Below are 25,679 nucleotides of genomic sequence, written 5' to 3' on the forward strand. Positions count from 1 at the left end.
CTCTGAGTGTTAAAAGAGCTGCAGTACCTTCAGCTGCAGTCAAAGCCACCCAGAGGAGAAAAGGAGAACTAGCTGCAAGGGCCCTTTAAATGCTCAAGCCCCACCCCCAAGTCTGCCCTGCCCTGCCCTGCCCTGTTCCGCCCTGCCCTTCCCTGCCGGGAAGTGATTCCTGGGGCTGGGTCCCTGGGTTTTCCTCACCCGGAGGAGTCTACTGCAGTCAGCCACACTTCTGGACGTGAGTCCTTCCGTACTAGCCCCAAAACCTCGAATCCGTGGTGGAGCCTTGTGTCCCTCAAGGCTCTCTCTAGCCCTGTTCTGCTTTCTAGGGCCTCCCTTCTGCTGGGGCAGGTAAGACCTTTCTAAAGCAGAGCAGGGGGAAGGTGGGTGGAGGGTTGGCCTTTAGAGGTTTTGCTTTCCTTGGAGTTTTTCTGTCTTGAAGTAAAGATAGATCAGTTTGTCACCTCACCAACACCCGTCCCCTCCAAAATCTCAGACCTCTGACTTCCAGCTCCCATGTCAGAAGTCAGGATAGGGGAAGCTTAAGGGGTCTGTTCACACTCCCTCCTGGAATTAGATTGGGTCCTGCTGTCCTCATTTGGCCTCCAACTGGAGACCTTGGCTATGGCCTGCCCCCCTGAGCCCTTAGAATGTGATTTGTCCACATTGAGATCCCTCAACTTTTCCAAATATTGAGGTTCTCATACTGCCCCCCTCAGGGCTATGCCAGCTGTGGGCCTTGTAGATCATCTAAGAAGTCATTAGCAGAACGATCTTAAGCCAGGCTTAGTTTCCAGAAGGTGTGGAGTTTAATGGGCAAGGCTTTAAAAAAATTTTTTTTTTTATCCTCTGTGAGCAGGAAGTAGAAAACAGGAAGCTTAGCCCTAGCCAGTGTGGCTCAGTTGATAGGAGTATTGTCGTGTAAACAGAGGGTCATGGGTTTGTTTCAGGGTCAGGGCACATACCCAGGTTGCTAGTTAGGGGGCACATACAAGAGGCAACCAATTGATGTTTCTGTCCCTCTCTCTCTCTCCCTCCCTTCCCCTCTCTAAAATCAATAAGCATGTCCTCAGGCGAGGATTAAAAATATGTGTTAAAAAGAAAAAGAACAGGAAGTTCATTTGGACCCACCAACCTGTAATTCTGGGAACCTTAGATCTCAGGAGTGAAGCCTGGAAAGGTAGGGGATGGTGGGTGAGACAGATGTCCCCTGTGTTCTACTCCCCGCCTGGCTGGACCCCTGGATTTTGGGGGAAAGACTGGCAGGACGCTTGCCAACTAACTCCCTAGAAACCCCTGCCTTCTGCCCTCGGCACACGGCACCCAGCCCGCCCTGGGTTGGTGCTTTCTGGCGGGGCAGGTCTCCAAAGCCATGAGCAGATAAAGATAACCACCTGAGCGTTCCCTGGTAACTCAGGCCTCCTTGTGGGTGCTGCCCTCCCAGGTTGCAGAAAGTGCTGACCTTTGAATTGCCACTGGCATTATTTCCTGGAGAGTACCCAGCCCCACCCAAGTCCTTGTTCTGGGTTTAGAATCTTAGTTGACATTTGTGCCTGAGAAGCCAAGCTGCTCCTCGCTTGGGGGCTCTGCAGTCCAGGTACCTGAGGTGAAATTCTGGTTTTGAACTTTGATTATTCCGTGATCCTGAGCAAGTTCCTTAACTTCTAGGTTCTGGTGAGGGTTAAGTGTGTTAATTAAAGGTATTTAACACTATGCCTGACATTTAAGTTTTTAATAAATGGGAGCCGTTATCCAGGGGCACTTGCCAATGATAATGAAAATTCCAGAGTCTCCGCGGTACATTGTGAGACCCGGAAGCACTCCCAGCTGAGTCCTATGACTGGATGAGTTGAGAAAACATTGATCTGGCTCAGGGGTTCTGAAGCCCTGTTCCTGGGTCACTTGTAATCTAGGCAATGCTTGCCTTCAATGATTGGCTTTAATTGGCGGCATGCGGGAGGTCGGGAGGATGTAGGACAAGAGGCATCCTGACAGGCTGCCAGAGCTGTTCCTCCCACGAAGTAGCCCAGTTGGGCTGGAGCTTAGATAAGATTTTCCTAAGAAGAAAAGTTCCTAAAATTTTGCTGCCACACAATTCATGTGAGACAAATCCTCAAAAATTTCCACTATAGTCCCCTAACGTGGGAAATCATTTCCCTAAACCAGGAAGTCGTCAGGTGAAAACAGTCTCTCTGCAGTACCTGAGTAATGTGACTTGCATTCTCCCAACAAAAACTAGAAGGTGTAAAATCAGCGAAGGAAACCTGGGAAGATAAGCGCCTGTTCATGACGCACTTCATGTGCACCTTTCTAACCCTAAGCTTGGTGGAGGTGATGGCGGCAAGGCTGAGTCACTGACCTCACCTCCAGCTCAGACATGCCTGGACCAGGAGTCTAGGACTTGGGACAAGGGGGCTTGTGATCCCTGCCTGGTATAGCTCAGTGAATTGAATGCAGGCCTGCAAACCAAAGGGTTGCTGGTTTGATTCGCACTTCATAGCACATCCCTGGGTTGCTGGCTGGGTCCCCAGTGCGGGGGTGTGAGAGGCAACCAGACATTGATGTTTTTCTCCCTCTTTCTCACCTCCTCTCTGTAACAAGAAATAAAATCTTTTAAAAAGTTGGGGTGGGGGCTTGTGTGGGCTAGGGGACTACTTGGCCCCGAGGGTGAAGGGGCTAGGGGAGAATAAAGGGAATTCCCTGTCCTTGAGCAGCATCTGTAATCTGAGCTCATCTTTGTTCCCCCCCCCCCCCCCCCCCCCCCCCCCCCCCCCCCCCCCCCCCCCCCCCCCCCCCCCCCCCCCCCCCCCCCCCACCCCCCCCCCACCCCCCCCCCACCCCCCCACCCCCCCCCCCCCCCCCCCCCCCCCCCCCCCCCCCCCCCCCCCCCCCCCAGAACACCCTCTCACCCTCTACAGTTCACTCATTTCCAGTATTTAAACCTAGGAGATAGTTACTTCTAATTCCAGTTCGAAGTCTAGGAAAGTAAAGCGCATGCTGGCAACACAGAACCAAATTCTTGCTACATGAGTCAGGAGAGAGGTTTTTTTTTTTTTTAAGATTTTATTTATTTTTAGAGAGGGGGGAGAGAGAGAAACATCAATGTGCGGTTGCTGGGGGTTATGGCCTGCAACCCAGGCATGTACCCTGGCTGGGAATCGAACCTGGGACACACTTTGGTTCCCAGTCTGCGCTCAATCCACTGAGCTACGCCAGCCAGGGCAGGAGAGAGGTTTTAAATACAGCAATGCTTGGGCCTCACCTCAGACCAAACTCAGTCAGAATCCCCAGAGACAGGTGGTTGCCAAAGCTCTCCAGGTGATTCTGATGTAGTCAGGGCTGAGAGTGGCTGCTGCAGACCTGGGCTGCTCATACTTGAATTGAGCCCAAATCATTGGGGTTTAGTTAAGATGCCAACTGATTCAGCAGCTCTCAGGTGGGACGCAAGATTCTGAGTTGCTAATAAGCTTCCAGGTGCAGCTGCTGCTGCTCACTGCAGACCAAATACACAATGTAGCTGGTCACCAGGGCATCAGTTAAGATTCACTGTCAGCCACTCACAACAGGCCCTGAAGATCTCTGATATGTAGTGACTCGTCAGTCAATTAAAATTTGTGGTAGCATAAGTTTATTTTTGAGCCAAGACGCAGGTGAAGAGCTCTCTCAATGAGAGGATGAACCCAGCTTCTCCTTACAGGCTGTCGTGCTCTCTGCTCATCCACCCATTACCCCTGCCTTCTTGGTGAGTGAGGGGAGAGGTGTGGTGCAGCCAGGAAGCTGCTGGTCTCTGAGACTTTGAGTGAAAGCCGACAGTTCTTACAGGAGCCTCATGACACTTGAGGGACATGTGATCAGGCAAATCTGGACATGTACCCAGAGGATAGACTAGGACAGATCTCAGAAACTGGCATTGAAGGGAGAGCTATGAGTGAATTTGGGCTGTTGGGGCCACACCCAAGTCAGGGCAGGACCTTCCAAAGGCCAACAGACTTCTTAATCATGCTCTTTCAAGGGCTCGATATATCAGAAGTAAAAATGCTCTAACTATACATGTCATCTGGTAAACCACAAAAGTCTAAATTTGAGACTCGTCACCAACATGCTGCCTGAGTCAAATGGTTTCCCCGGATCTCCCAAGAGGCCCTCTATTGAAACTCAGTTCTGTGGATGGTGAGTGAAAAGGCAAAGTCTCTTTTTGGGTGAACTTGGCAGATGGTCTAACTGGAAGGAACAGCTTTAGAGCGTGGTGGACAGGTGGTCAGGGAGGTGAGACAAAGTCCTGGTACTGAAACAAAGGCCACTGGCATGGGCTTGGTCTCATACAAGGCGAAAGTCCAATTTGATCTGTTGAGAGGATGACTCTCAGCTGAGTCACGGAGCTGGGCCAGGCTCTCAACCCTGCTGACTGAGTCCAGCTGGGGTGGCAGATGGTGAGAGCCCTCAGCCATAGGGGGTATGAGGGATCATTCAACAAGGAGCCACTGGACGCTTTTTCCAGAGCCTGCTTCCCAGCCTTGCATAACCTAGAGTTCAGATCTTCCCTGCGGGGCCTCATGGAGCCCTCTCCATGCCTCCGCCTACAGCCCTAGCTACTCCTCTCCCTCCATCTGGCTTTCTGGCCAGGCTTCTGCCCTGCAGAGAACCTGGCAAAGGAGCAGCTGGGAGAGGCTTCACTTGGCTGTCAGAAGCCCCTTCCTTTTCTGTTCTTCTAGCCCCACAGCTGGGGTGACCAAAGATTTGCCACATTCCTGACCAGTAAATAGTGAGGGTTGAGGCTGAGGTGCCAGGTGAGACAGAGAGCCTCTGGTGCTAGGTCACATGCCCTAAATGGACAAGGAAGCGGCCTCAGGCCACCCTCCCTCAGCTGTAAGACACAGTGCTTCTGAAGAGCCAGGTTCTGTTCCAGGTGCTTTATGATGAACCCAGCCCTCATAGCTTGAGTAAATGTCCTATCCATCCCCAGTTGATTGGCCAGGAAACAGGTATAGGGAAGGCAAGGGACTTGTCTACGATCACCCATTCAGGAAAGGTTAGAACCGAGATCAGTTCCAGCCCCCAGGGGCACAGGGGCCCCACATCAGGGAGCAATTCCAGGGGCTGGAAGCACAGCTGAGCAGAAGGGGGTGGCAGAGAGGAAGAAAAGAGAAGGTCCAGATTAGAGTGAGGAAGGAACAGAACCCCCAAAGCAGAACGCCAGCCCTAGTATTTTCAAACACTGCCTGAAGTCAGCAGAGGAGGGAGCTCTGGCTTTAGAAAAGCCACTCTCCTACAGGTTAAGGGGGAATTCACTTCAGATAGAAAAAGGAACAACAGAAAAGTATCAAGGCCAAATCCCATACAAAGTTGCGAGATAAAAGAATGAGGAGCAGAATAACATCCCTCTGATGTGAAAAGTGTACCAGGAAAACAGATCGAAACTAACTTCTTTTAAAAGGAGGTAAGGCATTAAGGAAGCAGTCAAGGCAGGAAAGCCGAGGATAAGAGCTGTGAGGAAGCCCAGACTGACTCCGCACCTGCACCCCTAACCACTGCAGTGTGCCGCTGCTGCTGCTGCTGGGGGCGGGCGCTCCATGGAGATTGGGATTTTCATCTGGATAGCAGCACTGACTTGCTGTGTGGCCTTGAGTGACACATTGTCCCTATCTAGGATTTGGCTACTTAGAGCTACACTGTTTAATATGGGATCAACCATCCACACGTGCCTATTGTCTTCTCAATTACGGTTTACATTCAATATTATTTTGTATTAGTTTCAGGTGTACACACTTGGCTATTTTTTAAAAATAATTCATTACATCATATGTGGTACCTTCGTACTTGGCTATTTTTTTTTTTAAGATTTTATTTATTTATTTTTAGAGAGAGAGAGAGAAAGAAAGAGAGAGAGAGAGAAACATCAATGTGTGGTTGCTGGGGGTTATGGCCTGCAACCCAGGCATGCACCCTGGCTGGGAATCGAACCTGGGACACTTTGGTTCCCAGCCCGCGCTCAATCCACTGAGCTACGCCAGCCAGGGCGTACTTGGCTATTTTAATTAAAATATAAAATTTAGCCCTGGCTGGTATGACTCAGTGGATTGAGCATGGGCCTGTGAATCAAGGGGTTGCGGGTTTGATTCCCAGTCAGGGCACATGGGTGGGTTGTGGGCCAGCTCACCAGTTGAGGGTGTGAGAGAGGCAACCGCGCATTAAAGTTTCTCTCCCTCTCTCCCTCCCTTCCCCTCTGTCTAAAAATAAATAAAATCTTTTTTTAAAAATTTACTTCCTCAGTTACACTAGCCGTTTGTCAAGTGTGCAGTAGTCACATGTGGCTGGTCTGAAGATAACATGGATTCAGAATATTTCCATCATTGTAGAAAGTCCTATTGGGTGCTTCTGAGTTATAGCATTTTAAACAGAAGCCAGGCCCTGGCTGGTGTGACTCAGTGGATTGAGCACCAGCCTGTGAACCAAAGGGTCGCCAGTTTGATTCCCAGTCAGGGCACGTGCCTGGGTTGCAGGCCAGGGTGTGTGAGGCAACTAAGAGACATTTCTCTCCCTCTTTCTCCCTTCTCTCTCTCTCTGAAAAATAAGTAAACTCTAAAATAAAAAAGTAAATTAAATAAACAGGAACCAGGCAGGTACTTATGAATGCAACAGGCCAGGTGTAAGACAGCAGGGAGTGGTGAGGACTGGTAAGCAGGAAAATCTGTGTCCCATCTGAAGGTCACAGCTGCTACTTGGCTGTAGCCAATTTTGCTATGTGGGAATGTAGGGCCTAGCTCCTAATTCTTCAAGAAAAGCAGGAATTGAGGATTTGTAAAAACTCCCTATTTCTGAACCCCAACATTGAAATTGTACAGATTGTGTAGATCAAGTAGAACTCTTGGGCCTCTCCTTGGTTCTGCAATATCATAGCTCCTACCTGTTTCCCCCGTTCCAGTTCTCTCTCGCTTCCCATTTCTCACGCGAGTTGGAAGCTGGGTAAGTGATGGAGTAGGTGGCTCCAAAACTGTCTGACCAAAGTCTCAGAAGACAAGGCTTTGGGTTGCTTAGTAAACTTGGTTCCCTTTGTGTGACTCAAAGGCACATGTTATCCAATGTCCAAGGCATGCTGGAGGCAGTGGTGGGGTTTAGGTAGAAGGTATGACTTCCTGACTGGGCCAAGCACTGTATGGAACTACCCCGGATTCAGAAGCAGGGAGGATGGGGTAGGAGGAATACAGTACTCATTTATCCCTTTTGACTTTTCACTCTCCCCGCTGCTCTTGACAGCAGGGAGTTGAGGGTGGCAATGAACCAGAGAGAAGGAGGAGAAAAGCACTAGAATAATTTATGCTGTGTCTAATCCAGCTGAGTCTACAGGAGCATCAGTTCCATCAGGGATCCCAGGACTGCCTAAAGCACAGGGGTGGGGGTGGAGGAGCAAAGATTATGCAAATATTCTTGGGCTATGGGCTAACATTTGAATACTGCTTGGGTCCTTGGATCCCCTGAAATAAAGACTGCCCGCCCTCTGGAGGAGCTGCTGATCCCTGCTGTGCTGGAGAAGGCCAAGGCACCCCCAGAAACAGACCTGCACTCCCAGCTCCTCCTACACCATGGGGGTTGGGGATTGGGAAAGTGCAGGCCACTTGGGCTGTGAAGCTGATGGGGCTAAAAGGAAGGATCAGTCGAGAACCTGGGGCTTCTATGGTTAACTGTGCCTGGCAGTTCTTGGCAGGGGTGATACCTGGACGAGCTGTGCTGCCCTGGGTGGGAAGAAAAGAGGGGGGGGTGTGGAGGCAGCGATGGGTAGAGTAATCTGAGTTGGAAGAGAAAGAGGCCTTTTCCCCCAGCCCCAGCCGGTTTTCAGGCTCACACCTGTGTCATCCTAGGCCCCCTGTGTTCCTCTTGTATCTTCCCCACCTGTCTATCACTCTCTATGCTGCCCTACACACAGGAGCTACCATGGCAACTGAAGAGTCCATCATCCGCATCCCCCCATACCACTACATCCACGTGCTGGACCAGAACAGCAATGTGTCCCGTGTGGAGGTTGGACCCAAGACTTATATCCGGCAGGACAATGAGAGGTTGGTGTCAAGACTGGGCTGTGGGGGACACTGGGGCTGAGGAGGGCCCGTCAGTCCAGCCGGCACCGTCATCCATCTCTCCTGTGGACTGGCCCTCCCTCGGGTCACAGGGAGTTTCTCTTCCACTCACTGCCTCCTTTGGGATTGGAAGTCTCCTGGGTCCTCATGCCACTTCTCACCCTCCAACAGGGTCCTGTTTGCCCCTGTGCGCATGGTGACTGTCCCCCCACGCCACTACTGCACAGTGGCCAACCCAGTGTCCCGGGATGCCACGGGCTCAGTGCTACTCGATGTCACAGGGCAAGTACGGCTCCGCCATGCTGACCTGGAGATCCGGCTGGCCCAGGACCCCTTCCCCCTGTACCCAGGGGAGGCACTGGAAAAGGTATCTGACCCACTCTGCTTGTCCTGCCGCCTCATCTTAGGGCTCTGCACTGCCTCTGGAGGGAAAACAAACTGGGACCGTGGGAGGGGTGGGGGCAACATTTCTTGCTTTTGCCAAAGGTAGAATCTATTCATTGCTCCTCCACTGACCTTCCCCAAACCCCCACTCCCTCCTCACATGCCTACAACAGACTCACTTGCCCCTCTTTCGAGAGCTGTCGGGCCATCTCACCACCTAGTCAACTGGCGGGCTCCAGAGCCTGCTGGAAGCTCCCGACCAGTCTGGCGCTAAGTGACCTGTGCCAAGCCATGAGTATTTTGTTCACTCAAACAGTGCCAGACACTGGTGCTCAGTGGCAGCATTGGTGGGCATGATGAGGTCCAGGTTCGCATGCCTGTGGCTTTCCCACGGGAAGGCACTGGAGGCGTGCACTGCAGCCAGGCCCTTGTCCTTGTTGTGCTCAGTGCCTGGGCCTGAGCAAGTGGACCTCCCATCTTTATGTCCATAACTGTCCTTCTGCCTCACCCCCGTACCCTCTTTTGCTGTGTCACTCCAGGTCACTTCACTGAGTGGTGCTTCCTGATCCTGGGAGCACAGTAGTATGACGCAAGAAACTTGAGACGTTCCTATCCTCTTAGATGCAAACACTTTGCAGAAGAGTGCGTGTGTGGGGCTAGAAAGTGATGAATAATAGTTAGAGCGTTAACCCTTGAGGAATCTGAGTGAGCAATGTCGAAGTGTTCTTTGCATTAGAATAACCTTTATTTAAGTCTGAAACTGTCAAAAGTTGAAAATTACCCATATGCATGGCCTACCTCAGACAACTAAATCCCCGTCTGGGTGGTGAGCAGTCGAGGTGGTGGGACACCAGTATTTAACAGTTCCAAGGGTGGAGAAAAAGCCTTCCCATCCCTGCCTTCTTAGCCTCCGCATGCCAGCCCTCAGCAGCTCCTTCCCTCAAACCCCATGTGCTCCCTGCTCCGAGGGCCAGGCCCTCCCCCGTCAGAGCCCCAAGCCTCTGAGATGCTTCTTTTCCACTCCGGAGTCAGACTTGCCTCTGCCTTGCACCACTTTTCCCCCAGTCTTCACTGAGGACTGGGTCCGCCCTTCCCTCACCCCTCTGCTCACTTCAGAGCCTCGTTAATGTTCTCACAGTGACCCTGTCAACAACTTGGTCTTCCTGACCTCAGCTCTGACCCTGCCCCTTCTGTTCAGCTTCAGCCCCGCCCAGTGCCAAGTCCACTCTGGACTTGGTAATTCTCCCACCTGACCCCGCCCCCTCCCACCGGCTCTGAAATTAAACTCCAGCGTCCTCCCTACCATCTGCCTCCCTGTTCTAGCCCTTCTCTCTTGCTGTGTCCCCTCGAGGCTTTGGATCCCATCTTTTATCCCTCGAATTCTCTTCCTGGCCCTGCTCTCCTGACCCTCCAACCCCGACTGAATTCTTCGTTGGAGCCCTTGTGCTCTGGACTGTGGCAAAACCAGGCCCTGGGTTGGCGTCGCCACCTGCCCTTTCTACACTCGCACCCCGGGGGGGAGGTCCCAGCCTGCCTGCCGCTCGCTTGGCCGCCACCGCCACAGCATCGCAGGTAGGAGCGGGTCAAGTCGCCCATGGCAGCCCAGCCCTGCTCCTTGGTTCTCTCCCTTCCCAGCGGCTTTCTCTCTGCTCTTCTCTGTGTGTTTCTAAATGTTTATTATTCTCCAGTGTCTTCCATTTTCTGCCCTTTCACTCTTGAACAACTCGGGTCACCTATGTAGTTGGAAATCGCGGCCATCTGGCAGGATTTGGATCTATGTTCTCTTCCCTGTAAGCCCACCTTCTCCTCCCCACGTGCTGGAGCCTCCAGGAGGTTCCCCTCCATCAGTGGGCCCAGGGAGCTCATCCCTGTATCTCTTGAACCCTCGTTCCGCATCTAGAGCTTTTCTCCCCTGTCTTCGACTTCTTCACTACTGATAGTTTTCTCTTGGCCAGTTAGCATGCTCTGTCTCTTCCATCCTTTTCTGGCCTTAAAGGCTTATTTATGTAACTTTTTCATTCTAAGAAATGCATTAATAAGGCTGCCAAGTCCCCCCTGACTTCCACCACCAGTATCTGCTCTCCATTCCCCAGAGGCATCTACGACCACTCATTCACGGCACACACTTCCAGAAATGACTATGTGTTCACATCAACATGTATCCAAAAAAGTATCAGAACCTATTTGCATAAGGGCTAGCATATTGTTATTTGCCAGTGTCTTTTGAATGGACTCATGCATCTTGGTACATAAGTCGTATCTTGTTTTTTTTTTTTTAATATATTTTATTGATTGTGCTATTACAGTCGTCCCATTCCCCCCCATTCATTCCCCTCCACCCTGCACACCCTCTCCCACCCACATTCCCCCACTTTAGTTCATGTCCATGTGTCATAAATTCTTTAGCTTCTACATTTCCCATACTATTCTTGCCCTCCCCCTGTCTATTTTCTCCCTACTGTCTATGCTACTTATTCTCTGTACCTTTTCCCCCCTCTCTCCTCCTCCCACTCCCCTGTTGCTAACCCTCCATGTGATCTCCATTTCTGTGGCTATGTTCCTGTTCTAGTTGTTTGCTTAGTTTGCTTTTGTTTTAGGTGTGGTTGTTAATAACTGTGAGTTTGCTATCATTTTACTGTTCATATTTCTTATCTTCTTTTTCTCTTAGATAAGTCTCTTTGACATTTCATATAATAAGGGCTTGGTGATGATGAACTCCTTTAACTTGACCTTATCTGGGAAGGACTTTATCTGCCCTTCCATTCTAAATGAAAGCTTTGCTGGATAGAGTAATCTGGGATAAAGGTTCTTGCCTTTCATGACTTGGAATACTTCTTTCCAGCCCCTTCTTGCCTGCAAGGTCTCTTTTGAGAAATCAGCTGACAGTCTGATGGGAACTCCTTTGTAGGTGACTGTCTCCTTATCTCTTGCTGCTTCTAGGATTCTTTCCTTCATTTGTACCTTGGATAATGGAATTATGATGTGCCTTGGTGTGTTCCTCCTCGGGTCCAACTTCTTTGGGACTCTGAGCTTCCTGGACTTCCGGGAAGTCTATTTCCTTTGCCAGAATGGGGAAGTTCTCCTTTATTATTTGCTCAAATAACTTTTCTACTTGTTGCTCTTCCTCTTCCCCTTCTGGTACCCCTATAATTCAGATGCTGGAACGTTTAAAGATGTCCTGGAAGTTCCTAAGCCTCTCCTCATATTTTTTGAATTCTTGTTTCTTCATTCTTTTCTGATTGTATGTTTTTTTCTTCCTTCTGGTCCACTCTGTTGATTTGAGACCCAGTTTTCTTTCTATCACTATTGGTTCCCCGTGCATTTTTCTTCATTTCATTTAGTGTAGCCTTCATTTTTTTCATCTAATTTGTGACTGAATTCAACCAATTCTGTGAGTATCCTGATCACCAGTGCTTTGAACTGTGCATCTGATAGGTTGGTTATCTCTTGGTCGCTTAAAAATATTGGCTCTGGGGCTTTGATTTGTTCTTCCATTTGAGCCATTTTGGTGGAGGGGGTCTGATCTCCCTGTTATGTAGTGAGGGGCAGGGCCTTAGGTGTTTGTTCACCAGGGCGGGTCAACCCAGTGGCTGGGTTAACCCAGTGGCTGGGTTGTGATGCTGTATGTGGGGCAGGTGTCCGAGAAAGAACAATGGCACTTGCTCTGCTCTCTGTTGGATTTCAGTCCCCTCTGCCACTTCCCACAAGCAAATTGGGCCCTTCTGGTGCTGGTTCCTGGGTGGGTGGGCCTGTGTACACTCTAGGACCCTGTGGGTCTCCCCAGTGAACTCTCCTGTGAGGCTGGGAGTCTCTCCGGGTGCCTCAACCCCAACAAGTGTTTTCAATCAGTGCTTTTAGGGTTGATTTCCCAGCCCCAGGGCCCTGGGTTGTGTGGTCTGTCTCACTGCCTGTTTTCACCTGGTTTATCTGCGCGGGAAGGTGTGACTGTGGACAGCCAGCTGCCTTGCGCACCTCAGTGGGTCTGCTTGTTGCCTCCCTGCACCCACGGGCTGGGTCTGCCAGCCACTGCTTTTTCCTGCCACGACCCCTCTCCGCTAGCTGACTGTGCCCCTCTTACTGGTTTGGATGAATGGTTGTCAGGACTTCCGTACAGTTCAATTTTCTGTCTGTTCTGGTTGTTTTTTTGTTTAGAAATTTTTGTTGTCCTTAATTTTGGTTGTGCAAGGAGGCACAGTGTGTCCACCTACACCTCCATCTTGGCCGGGAGTCTGTATCTTGTTTAATTGTTGTTGTAATTCTGTGTGATATATAGAGGTTCAGCCATTCCCTCACTGGGTGTCTTTTAGAATGTTTCCAATTTATATGGGAAAAACGGTGCTGCAATAAATATCCTTGTCTGTGCATCCTTATGCATGCTAGGTTTTTTTGTTTGTTTTTTTGTAAGAGTAGAGACTAATAAGAATTGCTGGGTCCTAGAATATACTAAATTTGTATGCACGTTTATGGGTGGCCCTGTGAATCTCATTTCTAGCTACTTACTGTTTTGCTTTCCTCACTCACTCTTTGACGACAACTTGTACTTGCTGTCCTCTGCCCTGTTCCCCCACAAGCCCCTGCATCTGGGCCCGGCCCCGCCCCCACTGTACTCCCTTTGACAAAGCACCAAGACGTCCAAACTGCAGGTCCAGTGGATAGTCCTTTTGTGTCTCACAGGCCCTCTCAACCACATCTGCTCTGTTGATCTGCTCTTTTTAAAACGTATCTTTACACTTTGTGCCATGGATGTCTTTTTTCCATCTTTGTAGAGGTTTCCCCTCCTCGCTGCCTTCTCTGCCTTCAGCTTCTGTCCCAAATCCCCGTGTGTCCTCTCGTGCTTTCATGGTCCACACTGAACACACCCCATCCCTTAGCTCGGAGGCCCCTAACTGCCTTTAGGAAGCCCTCTCCAGATGTTCTGCAGCCACCTCATATTGGACATCCAAACCAACGCTTTTCCTGACCCCCAAATCTGTTCTTCCTCTGTATTCCCAGTCTTACTGTGATACTAGTGGGTACCCAGTGACCCAAGCTGGGAACTTGCCTGCAAAGGCTTGAGGGACACACTGGAGGGAGACAAAGGTGGGAGCCAGGAGACCAATTACGAAGCTATTTCCATCGTCCAGGAGAGAGGTGTTGACAGCTTGGGTGAGGGCGACGACAGGGATAGATAAATTTAGATGGGATTTGCGATGGAACAGATAGGAAGTGGGGAGAGAGGAGATGTGGGGGCTGGGAGACACACCAGACTCTGTGCTCTTCCTGTAACGCTCACCTTCTCCCCCTCCTCCCATACCTTTATCAAAAGTCAGCTCTCCCTTGACCCCCAGTTCAAGTGCCACCTTCTGAGGGCCTTCCCTAACTTCTCCTTCATCTTTACTTCTGCAGCCTCTCTCCCCTGGCACTGTCCACAGTCTGCTTGGAGAGAACGGTCTGTGCCTGTGTCGTATCACCTGCGGGCACTTAAACTCCGTGACGACGGGGTATGTCCTGTCCCCCCACTGCCAGCAGAGCGCCATGCACACTCACAGTGTGCAGGGAAGGGCTTGCCAGGGCAGTGACCTCCAGCTCTGCCTCTCTCCAGCCCAGGGTGTGGTCAGTGGGTACAGTAGAGTAATTTGACCTTCTCTGCCCCACGGCCACCCCGCTGAAGTAAGGAGCAGCAGGTAGGCTTCACTAAACACTGAGGTTCAAGTCCTGGTTCTGTTCCTTACTCATTGTGTGACCTTGCTCATATTCCTTATCCACTATGCTCTCTTTCCATACTTTCCTGCCTCCCTCAGATCAAAGATCAAGTGAAATCCTACTCGTAGAAACAGTTCTACAAACTTCTAAAAGGTGTGGCTACTTCTTGCCAGGTCCCTCTTCCTGAGGGAAGGGGATGTGATGCCTGGAGCATAGTGGCCATCTTGTGATCATGAGGCAACCTTGAAACAAAGTTACATGCTTCAATTGTGCCTGTCATAGCGGTTGATACCTTCCCACCTCCTTAGACTTCCCAGAGAGCCCCAGTGCACGCCGGGCCGTGAGGTTCTCAGTTACTCAGCTTTTTGGATGTATCTTCCACATCTCCCGTCAGGCCCTCTACCCAGTTTCCCACCCAAACTTCTGGTTCAAAACAATGTGTAAGCACTTCCTTCAGAGGAAGTGTGTCCTCAGCTCATCAGCAGGGGCATCCTCTTGCTCTGTCAACCCTGTCTTGGTTCCTCAGAGCAGATGGCTTTGGGACAACCCCTGTCTTGCACTTTCCATTCTGAGTCTAACTTGAGGACATATGTAAAGATTGATGCTGTGGATCCTGACCTCCAAGGTGTCAGTGCGACTCCTGGGGTCACAGCACTGATGCCCCATGACTCCCCTTCTTCCCCTATTAGGACATCACCCCACTGCAGGTGGTTCTGCCCAACACTGCACTCCATCTTAAGGCATTGCTGGATTTTGAGGATAGCAATGGAGATAAAATTGTTGCGGGAGATGAGTGGCTATTTGAAGGACCTGGTAAGTTCTTTCCACTGGGCCGGAGTTGGGGTCGGAGGCTTCCTGCCTTCCCATCGCAACCCTGATATCTTCTGACCTTCACCTCGGCCTCATCTTCCCTTCCAAGGCACCTACATCCCCCAGAAGGAGGTGGAGGTCGTAGAGATCATCCAGGCCACGATCATCAGGCAGAACCAGGCTCTGCGGCTGAGGGCCCGCAAAGAGTGCCGGGACCGGGACGGCAAGGACAGGGTGACAGGTGGGACTGGGAGGGAGCACTGAGGACGGGTGGGCAGGCCATGGCTCTGACCGCCTCAGCTGCAGGGGGAGTGGGGGAGGGATGGGAAGAAGCCACTTGTGAGTACAACCTGGGAGGAAGTGCCTACCTGGAATCCCTTATAAGCTGTCGGGGGCTGCTCCCAGCTGCTTCCCCCACTCACCTTCATGCAGGCGACGTCCCAGCCTGGATCCGGTGACCTCGACCATGTTGACATGCCTGTTCCCTCCCCCGTACCCTTTCCCGTGAGCTGGGGGCAGTGGCCGTGTCTGGCGTTCACATGCAATTGGCAGTGATATTACAATATCTTAAATACAGCGCTTCCTTTGTGCCATGTGTAATTCAAAGTCAAATAACTTACAAATAATAACTTATTTGGTCCTCAAATAGCTCTGAGTCACCACTATTCCCGTTTTCTATATAATAAGATGGAGGCACAGAAATTAGATTACTTACCTGGGTTTATGGGGCCAGGAAGGGCAAGGCTGGAACTGGTACCCAGGCACTTTTCCTTCTTCAACAACCTCAGTGCCATCTACGGCTCTAACGGAGGCTGCCCATCTCACGGGAAGGAAATAAGTTGGTCTTTGGAGCTTAGAGAAGTCATAGTGGTATTGGCACAGCAGCAACTTGGGCACTTAGAAGGGCTTTTTTATTCTCTTGGGTAGGGGTTAGTTTTCCTCTAGTCTCAAAGAAAGGAATAAATGCCAGGACTCATGTCAGGCCCTTGAGCCTGGGCGCAGTGTCATCTCCTTGTGTACAAAGTCCTGTAGGTCCCTTGCTGTCTAGGCTCCAGGAAGGGGTGGCTGGGGAGGAGGCTTGGGTGACCTTTGACCCTTACTGCTACACTACTGACCCAGGAGAAGAATGGCTGGTCCGCTCCGTGGGCGCATATCTGCCGGCAGTGTTTGAGGAGGTTCTGGATTTGGTGGACGCCGTGATCCTTACAGAAAAGGTCTGTGCTCTGGTGGATGTAACTCAAGGGACCCTGGGGTGGGGGCTGCTCAAAGTGACAGAGGTGGTGGCAGACGCAGGAGTGAAAAAGAGGCAATATTTCTAAGGTCACTAGAAGAAAAATTCAGAGGTCAGATAACCTGAGGAGTATCCTGGGTCATCTGAAAGGGTTAAAAAGTCCTCCTGGGTCAATGGAAACTGTCGTTGAGACCTGAGAGCATTGGTGGCCAGTGGGCTCCCCAGGTCCCCTGAGGAAGTTGCAGGTGGATTTATTCAGACGCCCAGCACGTCTTGCTCTGCAGACAGCCCTGCACCTCCGGGCTCGGCAGAACTTCCGAGACTTGAGGGGAGTGGCCCGCCGCACTGGGGAGGAGTGGCTGGTGACAGTGCAGGACACAGAAGCTCATGTGCCAGATGTTTACGAGGAGGTGATGGGCGTCGTGCCTATCACCACCTTGGGCCCCCGCAACTACTGCGTGATTCTCGACCCAGTCGGACTAGATGGCAAGAACCAGCTGGGACAAAAACTGGTGGTCAAGGTAAGTGCCCCCACCTCCCCCAGAGGGTGAATGCCCTTAAACAGCATGAGAGCCTCAGACCTCTCTCCCCACACCCTGGGGACACGTTCTGGGAGTACCATGCTTGTCGTGGCTCCCTCTGTGCCTGGGCACCCTAGGTTCTAGCTCTGAGAGTCTGGCCTGTTAATCTTCCCAGCAGCCCCTGACCTGAGTCACACACCACCCCTGCTGGGAGCGCCTCCCTGGCCCTGTCCTGTGCGGCAGACTGTGACGCTCCTATTTCTGGAAACTTTGTCATCCTGCATTTAAAAAAAAAAATTTTTGGTTTACCCTTCTCCCCACCCCTACTGCAGCCCCTCTCTGAACCACAAGGGATCAACTGGGGTCGGCACACTTTTTTCTCTAAAGGGCCAGACTGCCGATGTCTAGGGCTTCACGATCGGTAAGGTTTCTGTGGCAACTACTGAGCTCTGCTGCTGTTCTACGAAAGCAACATAGACAGCTTGTCAGCGGACGAGCACCCCTGTGTCCCTGTAGCATTGTATTTGAGTGAGCGAACAGAGAAAAGTAGCTGATGTATGTATAAACATTGTGGTACATCCAAACAACGGAACATCATTCAGCTGTGGAAAGAAGTGAACACCAGCTGTCGATCAGTCACTACAACATGGGTAAACTTAAACACCATGCCCGGCAAAAGAAGCCAGACCTAAAAGACCGCATCCTGTGTGAGGCTGTTTATATGACAGGGCTGGGAGAGGTGAATTTGCAGAGGCAGAAACTGGTGGGTGAGCCGGGCAGTGACTGCTACTGGGCACAGTGTCTCTTTCCAGAGTGATAAGCATGTTCCAGAGTTAGACCGTGGTCCTGGTGGGGCAACTCTGTGGGTGTGCTAACACCACTGAATTAGATACTTTGGGTAAATGTCATGGCGAGTGAATTATATCTCAATATATACGGGGTAGTAATAAAGTAGGTTAATAATAATATTAATATAGTGAATTCTGTGATTCGCATACTTACAGCTATAAACCTACCTTGGCTACCCCTGCATATTTTTTTTTAAAGGCAGCAGGTGAGATTTGGCCCAAAGACAAGAGTTTGCCAAGGCCCAGACTACACCATCCCAACACTAAACGTAGGAGAAGTTAAGAGTGACAATATGTTAATTCTTAACTGTTGAACTAGTGAGGATTCGGGTCCTGACAGTTCACAGTATCTTTTAAGGGCAGGTTTGACCAGATAGGATCTGTAGGCATTTGGAGAGTGCCTCACAGTCCCAGTAACTCTTCACTGTATTGTAACGTGTGGGTGGGAAAGTGTCTGTTGGGCTCCTGTCCTCAAAAGGAGTCCACGGCCCCATGGGGCTGGGAGAGGGGCCAGCTGAGGCGCCTGCTACCCTGGGTGGCAGCTGCTCCTAACCCTATGTCTCCCCACTAGGGGGAGAAGTCTTTTTTCCTCCAGCCAGGAGAGAGGCTGGAACGAGGTATCCAGGATGTGTACGTGCTGTCGGAGCAGCAGGGGCTGCTGCTGAGGGCTCTGCAGCCCCTGGAGGAGGAGGAAGATGAGGAGAAGGTCTCACGCAAGGCTGGCGACCACTGGCTCATCCGTGGGCCCCTGGAGTACGTGCCATCGGCCAAGGTGGAGGTGGTGGAAGAGCGGCAGGCCATCCCCCTGGATGAGAATGAGGGCATCTACGTGCAGGATGTCAAGACTGGAAAGGTGACAGCTGAGGGCTGGGCACTGTCACTGCTGTTCGTCTTGCTCCAGGCCCGAGGGCGATGCTGATGGGGGAGGTACGTGGTGGTGGCCCCAGCGAGGGGGCTCCAGCAACGTTGATAGCAGCTGCTGAGCAGCGGGCTGGTAGGTGCAAGGGGATTCTGTGGAGTGTTTGCCTTCCTTAATCTGAAACGTCTTAACTTCACATTTTAGAAACCCCCGGGGGAGAAGGTGAACCGGGTTTCAGGATGGGGACTCTGTTCCCACTGCAAATCTGGCCCCTGGCCTGAAGGTCTGACTGGGGTGTGACTAGGAACTGCGAGAACCCACCTCCTCCCTCAGGCCCTTTTCCTAATAGAATCCTTCCTCTTTGCCTCCTCACCTGAAACCTTTACCTTGGTTTGACCTAGGACCACATCTCTGACCTCTTTCTCTAAGAGTCCAACCTAGAAGTAGAGCTCAGAATCCAGGCAGTGTTAGTGTGTGCCGCCTATTTCCTAGGGTTGCATCTGTCCCCGGGACACTGTCCAAGCTGCCCCATGAAGGAAAATTACAGAAGAAATAGTATCAAGCAGTTACTCTATGCCAAGTTCTCAGCATTAGACATGTGAGATGTCATTCATTGCTCAGCCCTGTGAGGTGGCCCCTGTCAGGTCCGTGTAGCAGATGAGGAACTGAAGCACAGAGGTGAGGCAGCCTGCCCAAGGCGGTAGAGCCAGCGGTGGCCAGCGCAAATGCAGCCTCACCACAGAGACTGTGTGTAGCCACACTGCGGCACGGCCCCCCCACCAGTTCTGCTTTAGGACTGCTGGGAGGGCCTTTCTCCCTTCCACCTCTCCTGCTGACGTCCGTCCTTGTCCTCCTCTCTTGAGGTGCGTGCTGTAATTGGAAGCACGTACATGCTGACCCAGGACGAGGTCCTGTGGGAGAAAGAGCTGCCCCCTGGGGTGGAGGAACTGCTGAACAGGGGGCAGGACCCGCTGGCGGACAGGGGTGAGAAGGACAAGGCTAAGACCCTTCAGCCCTCTGCTCCCCGGAACAAGACCCGAGTGGTCAGCTACCGCGTCCCTCACAACGCTGCGGTGCAGGTGTACGACTACAGGGAGAAGAGAGCTCGGTAAGGGCTGGATGAGGGGCGGGGAAGGGTGGCTGGAGAGGCTCCCCAGTGTCTGACTTGCCACTCCCTCTGCAGTGTGGTGTTTGGGCCTGAGCTGGTGTCACTGGGTCCTGAGGAGCAGTTCACGGTGTTGTCCCTTTCGGCTGGGCGGCCGAAGCGTCCCCATGCCCGCCGTGCGCTCTGCCTGCTTCTGGGGCCTGACTTCTTCACAGATGTCATCACCATCGAAACCGCAGACCATGCCAGGCTGCAGCTGCAGCTCGCGTACAACTGGTAAGGGGTGGGAGGAGCGGCGGGGACTTCTGCTGGAGCAACCCCGGGGGAACCCTGGCGAGAGAGATGCCCCCTCCCTAGAGAGAGAGTGCTGGGCTGAGGATGGGGGCGGGAGCCTGACTGTGCTGTGGTCCCGAGGGCCGTGCAGGGGTTCCCAGAAATCCAGTCTCATGCCTCAGGGGAATGACAGGGAGGATGTGGGCTCACCTCCTGGGAGCAGGATTTTGGGGATGTGATAGGACACTCCCCAGCTAAACTTAGCATGTGTTCAGCAAAACACATAACTGCAAGGCTGTAAAAAGATCTATCCTACTGGCGGGAGTGGGCCATGTGGGCACGAGGTCAAGAGCATATGCTCTGGGCTGCGGCCTGGGTCTGCATCCCAGCTCTGCTGTTTGCTGGCTGTGGACCTGAGCCAGTGACTTGGCATTTTCCTCAGTCTCCCCGTCTGTAAAATGAGGAGGACATGTGACCATCAGTCTCACAGGCTGACAACAGGCTGCAGCTAGCATCAGAACAATGCCTGTGTGTAGTCAGAGCTCAAATGGCAGCAGCTAGAGGTGGAGAAGATAAGTCACCCCCAGGAGCAATGCTCCACACTGCCTAGGGGGTGTTCTTTACCTCTTGGCTGAGTGGCCAGGACCCTGGCGAGGCAGATGAGGCCCTGCTCTCTTTGCGGCACTAGAGTGTGACAGCTAAGAGCATAGGCCCTGGAAGCCACACTGCCTGGGTTCAGCTGAATCTGGGTCTGTCGCCTAACCTCTCTGGACCTCTATTTTTCTCCTCCGTGAAGGGGATGATGCTCCTCACAGAGTGACAGAGAATGAGATGGGAGCACGTGTAAGGTTCTGAGGGTATCACGTGGCACATGGTGGGCGCTAAGCAGCGTTCTCTACCCTGAGAGGCCCTGCCCAGCCATGGAGGGTGGGTGTAGGAGCCCCACTCAAAGATGGGGGAATTGTCGTTTCATGGAGGAAAATGCCTCCCTGTTCTGGGCCTCTTCGCTCATAGGCACTTTGAGCTGCGAGACCGGAAGGACCCCCAGGAGACGGCTAAGCTCTTCTCTGTGCCTGACTTCGTGGGCGATGCCTGCAAGGCCATAGCATCCCGGGTGCGGGGGGCCGTGGCCTCTGTCACCTTCGATGACTTCCACAAGAACTCAGCCCGCATCATTCGCACTGCTGTCTTTGGCTTTGAGACTCTGGAAGCCAAGGGGTCTGCAAGTGAGGCCCTGCCCCAGGCCCGGGACCGGGCTGTCTTCCCCCAAAACGGACTGGTGGTCAGCAGCGTGGATGTGCAGTCAGTGGAGCCTGTGGACCAGAGGACCCGGGATGCCCTGCAGCGCAGTGTCCAGCTGGCCATTGAGATCACCACCAACTCCCAGGAGGCAGCTGCCAAGTGAGTGGTTTCCCCTGGTAGTCAGTCTGCTGTTGTTCTTACCCATCAGGGAGCTTGGCCCACTTAAAATAAGACTAGATGTCACCCTGCTCCTGTGGCTTCTGTCCTTGCATGTTCAAGAACCCAGACTCGTTTCTGCGGTCTTCCAGGCACTCAGGAGTCCAGCCCTGCCTCTCCCACCTCACCTCATCCCCAGGCTGCGGGCCCGCCAGCCCCTTTCTGCTCCTCGGATGCATGGTTGGGCTTGAGGCCTTCTGCAAGGACTGCTTCCTGTGCCCAGGGCTCTCTCCTGGGAGCTTCAGGGCAGGCTTCTCCTTGAAGAGCCCTTTGCTTCCCCCCTAACCAAAGCAGCACCCTCTGCGCCAAGTCATTATTGTGTCACTCATTTTCAGGGCTTGTCATTGTCTGAAGTCATCCTAAGTTATTTGTTTCCGTCCCCACTGGAAAGAAGGTTGTGTCACAGCAGGGGCCTTGGCCACAGTTTTCTGAGTCTGGAATCGTGCCAGGCCCACGGCGCACACACCCTTCTTCCGCTTTATCCTGAGTACCTCCCACGGGCCAGGGTCCATCCTGGGCACCCAGTAGATTGGAGGTCCCGCTCTTGGAGCCCCTGTCCCAGCTCTGGCCTCATGCCAGCATCTTCCCTGTCCCCTCTCCCACCCAGGCACGAGGCCCAGAGACTAGAACAAGAAGCCCGTGGCCGACTTGAGCGGCAGAAAATCTTGGACCAGTCAGAAGCCGAGAAAGCTCGAGGGAACTCTTGGAGCTGGAGGCTCTGAGGTAGGTCAAAAACTAAAGAAATCGAGTAAAATAATAATAATAATAACAATAATAAAAAATAAAGGGAAAGATGACCTGCCAAAGCTCTTGGCAAAGCCACTGGTGCAGGGAGCCCGGGGTGTATTTGTGAACGCTGCTAGCAGGAGTCGAGGCTGCAGGAGAGCAGGCAGGCTTTCTCCTGGGTGCCGCCTGACTGACGGCGGGGTGTCTCCAGCACGGCCGTGGAGAGCACTGGGACCGCCAAGGCAGAGGCTGAGTCCCGTGCGGAGGCGGCGCGCATCGAGGGACAGGGCTCTGTGCTGCAGGCCAAGCTGAAGGCGGAGGCCCTGGCGATTGAGACGGTGAGTGGGGAGATGCCCCTGGGAGGGTGTGGCCTTGGGGACCAGAAGAGGCCCAGTCTCTGCAGTCCCTGAAGCTGAGCAGGGCACCAAGTACCCTACCGCACAGCTCTTTTCAAGCATTTTGTGGTTTATAAAGTCCTTTGCCTTCTACCAAGCCACTTAGTGCCTGCCTGGAAGACAAAGAGGGTATTCACCCGTCTTACATGTAATAGGGGCCCACACATCCAACAGTTTTGTGCCAGGTGTTGTGTGTTCTACATGCATGCTCTTACTGAATGCTTGAAACCCCATGAAGTAGGTATTACTGCACTTTACAGATGAGGGCACTGAGGGCTCAGGGGGCCCCCATGGGTCACTACCTAAAAGTTGGCACAGTCAGGATTTACGCCTGACTGGCTGTAAATTCTCAGTTCCATCCCGTTCACCTCAGCTCCCTCGGCCTTGCTGGCCGGGTGACTTGCTGGACTGTCCCCGGGGGCCACATGACTGAAAGAAGGCTCCCCTTTTAGGAGGCTGAGCTCCAGCGGGTACAGAAAGTACGGGAGCTGGAACTGGTCTATGCCCGGGCCCAGCTGGAGCTGGAGGTGAGCAAGGCCCAGCAGCTGGCTGAGGTGGAGGTGAAGAAGTTCAAGCAGATGACGGAGGCCCTGGGCCCTAGCACCATCAGGGACCTTGCTGTGGCAGGGCCGGAGATGCAGGTGAGAGTGGGGAGAGTGCAAGGGGGTTGTGTGTGTCTTGGGACCATACTTGGAACCAAGAAGGCGGAGCCGGAGAGGCAAATACAACATCTAGAGAGATGCTGGGGACAGAGGGGTGAGGTGAGGTAGTGATGGAACTGTCCCTGTGCGCCACGTCCTGACCTGCATCACCGAGCGTGGTGTCATACTGGGCACTGTACCAGACTCAGCAGGGAACCGGAGCTTCTGGGGGGACAGTGAACAGATGGGACATCACTGTGACTACTGCTTTGAAGGAAGTCAATACAGTGAAAGGGGAGGTGACATTTCAAATTAGTCGGTCTAAGGACGGTCACTCTGAAGACGGTATACTTGAGCACTATGCAGAGTTGACAAGGACTTCCCAGGAGAGGGCCCAAGTGAAAAGACACAATGAAACTTAGTGCATTTAAAGAACAGAAAGAACTGACCAGCAGAGGGTGGAATGCTGAGCTCCCAGAGGCAGCTGTGGGCAGGGGCCATATCTCTCAGGCCTTCCAGGGCCGGAGGACGACACCTTCATTCTCCTCTCGTGCTCCTCGCTGAGCGCTGACTAACCCCACGAGGATGGCCTGGGCAGCAGCCGCAGTATCAGATCGGAGTAGACCGCAGCCCACCCTAGGGCAGCGACAGGGGTATGAGAGAAGGGACCTGACTCTAACTCTCTTCTCGCTGCCTTCTCACTCCCTCCAGGTCAAACTGCTTCAGAGCCTGGGCCTGAAATCAACCCTCATCACTGACGGCTCCACTCCTGTCAACCTCTTCAACACAGCCCTGGGCCTGCTGGGGCTCGGGTCTGAGGCCCAGGCCCCAGCCACGAAGGTGGCCGCTGGGCCTGGCCCCGAACAGCACTTGCTTCTCCAGTCCTCTTCTGTCCCTTAAGCTCTCGGAAGCAACTGCATCGTGCCTTAGCTCCACACTGTGTCGACAAATAAAAATTTACACTTCTGGGCATTTAAACCCTCTTGTGTTACCTCAAGTCTATGTCACAGGGGAGCTTAATGCAAGGATGGGCGGAGGGGTAGAGAATACCCCTGAAATCTTGAGATAGTTCCTGGAGACTAACCCCATATGTAATGTGGGAGGAAACTGAGGCAGGGAGACTAACCTGAAGTCACCCCGATCAATAGCCATGGCCCCAAAGTCTTACTCAATCAGCCAGACAGTCCTCAGGGCAGTCAGTCAGCTTTCCTTAGACTCCAGGTGGGGGAAGCGATGCCACTGGTGAGAGGATGGGCCTTCCTGGCCACTCCTGGCCAGCCCCTCTGGGATGGCTCCCGTGCGAGTGCACGGAGCCGCACTCGCACTCACAGCGTCTCTTCACACTGCCACTTCCTCCCAGAACTCAGCTTTGTCGAGGGAGTTCTGGAGTTGGGCTGCAGGTGCATCCACGCTGCCCTCAGCACTTGGTAGGCCCCTTTGGTGCCACCTGCTGGTAACACCTGGCAGGCCTGCGAGCAAGGCACCTGTGCACTGGTCTGTCTCAGATGGGAATGTCAGATGCGGAGGAGGATGCTGCAGAGGGGCAGTAGAAACTGGAGTGCCTTGCTGGGCTTCTTGTATGGGTCCTTCAAGAGCATTGGGCAGCGGGGTGGGGGGGAGTGTGCAGTTCGCCTCCCCACCCTCTCCCATGACTAGTGAGGAGCTCTTATTTGGGGAAAGAGTCCGGGTGCCATCAGTCTGGGCACACAAGTGGAGGCTGCAAGGTGAACCGTACTTCGGCCCAGGTACAGCCCTAACTGGCAGGCCTGCCCGGTCTCTGCTAAGGAAGCAAAAAGATCTGAGGTAAAGAAGCTTGGGTTTACTGGCTGTGTGGCTAAATGGGGGCGACTCAGCCTCTCTGATCCCTTCCCATCTGTGAAATGGGCCAGCAATCCCCATTGAGCAGGACCGCAGCCTTTTTGAGGCCCTGTATTCCTTTCCCCCAAGTGGGGAAAGACCCCATGAGCCTTGTCCATTTCCAGGTTGAGGTGCATTTGTGTGGCGAGTGGCTCCACTCAGGTCTGAGCTTGTTGAGGCCGGGGTTGTCTGTTTGCCCACTGCACTGGGAGGTGCTGGCTCAGGGTTCTGGAACAGCCAAGTGCGTCGGCCCTTCACCTCTGCTTCCTCCAAACTTGCCTCCACCTTCCTTCCCTTAGATAATTAACTTAAGCTCTTCATCTGGTACCTGGCACGTGTTAAGTGTTGTGTTACCACTGTTTATCGCCCAGGGCCTCTGAGGGTGGGGGACAGCGGCAAGGTCAGAGATCACGGCGGGGATATTCCTTCCCATCTCAGCCACCAGCTCCCATGGCCACTTTCACCTCAGACTTCAACTCCTGCTGCTTCCCCCTCCCTACCAACAATATTCCTCCAGTTCAGGGCGTTAGTGACCTTGACCCTGACCCGTAATTTACTCCCAGAAAACCTCCCTTAATGCCCGCACCATTCCCCTTCCACATGATACTTGATTGGAAAAGACCCATGACCAGCTGTGTGTTGCCGGAGGCGGAAGACCCCACATGCTGGCTGGTCTCATTTTAATTTTTTACAGTGTAAAATGTTTATATTTAGCATTAGCCAGCTGGACTCAGATCCAATGATCCCAATTTTGTTGGCGACTTCCAAAGTGTCATAGTCTGGGGCCAGTCGGCCATGTGCCTTCTTCCCTGCATCAGGC

At 52.8% G+C, this 25,679-nt stretch overlaps 1 protein-coding gene across 1 annotated transcript; it reads left to right on the top strand.

The window, feature by feature from the left end:
* Positions 1-2: 2 nt before the first annotated feature.
* LOC123825396 (major vault protein) lies at positions 3-23,980 on the top strand. The gene is given in 16 exon segments (XM_045848771.1): positions 3-348; positions 7,919-8,051; positions 8,241-8,436; positions 14,825-14,948; positions 15,055-15,186; positions 16,065-16,159; positions 16,461-16,697; positions 18,117-18,398; positions 19,268-19,512; positions 19,588-19,785; positions 20,797-21,183; positions 21,848-21,933; positions 21,936-21,963; positions 22,178-22,304; positions 22,814-23,002; positions 23,714-23,980. Coding segments are annotated over 15 exon segments (2,640 nt in total). The 5' UTR covers positions 3-348; positions 7,919-7,926; the 3' UTR covers positions 23,903-23,980.
* Positions 23,981-25,679: the final 1,699 nt, after the last annotated feature.

Source organism: Phyllostomus hastatus, unplaced genomic scaffold (genome assembly GCF_019186645.2).
Source record: "Phyllostomus hastatus isolate PE091 unplaced genomic scaffold, TTU_PhHast_1.1 phas_contig_64, whole genome shotgun sequence".
NCBI lineage: Eukaryota > Metazoa > Chordata > Mammalia > Chiroptera > Phyllostomidae > Phyllostomus > Phyllostomus hastatus.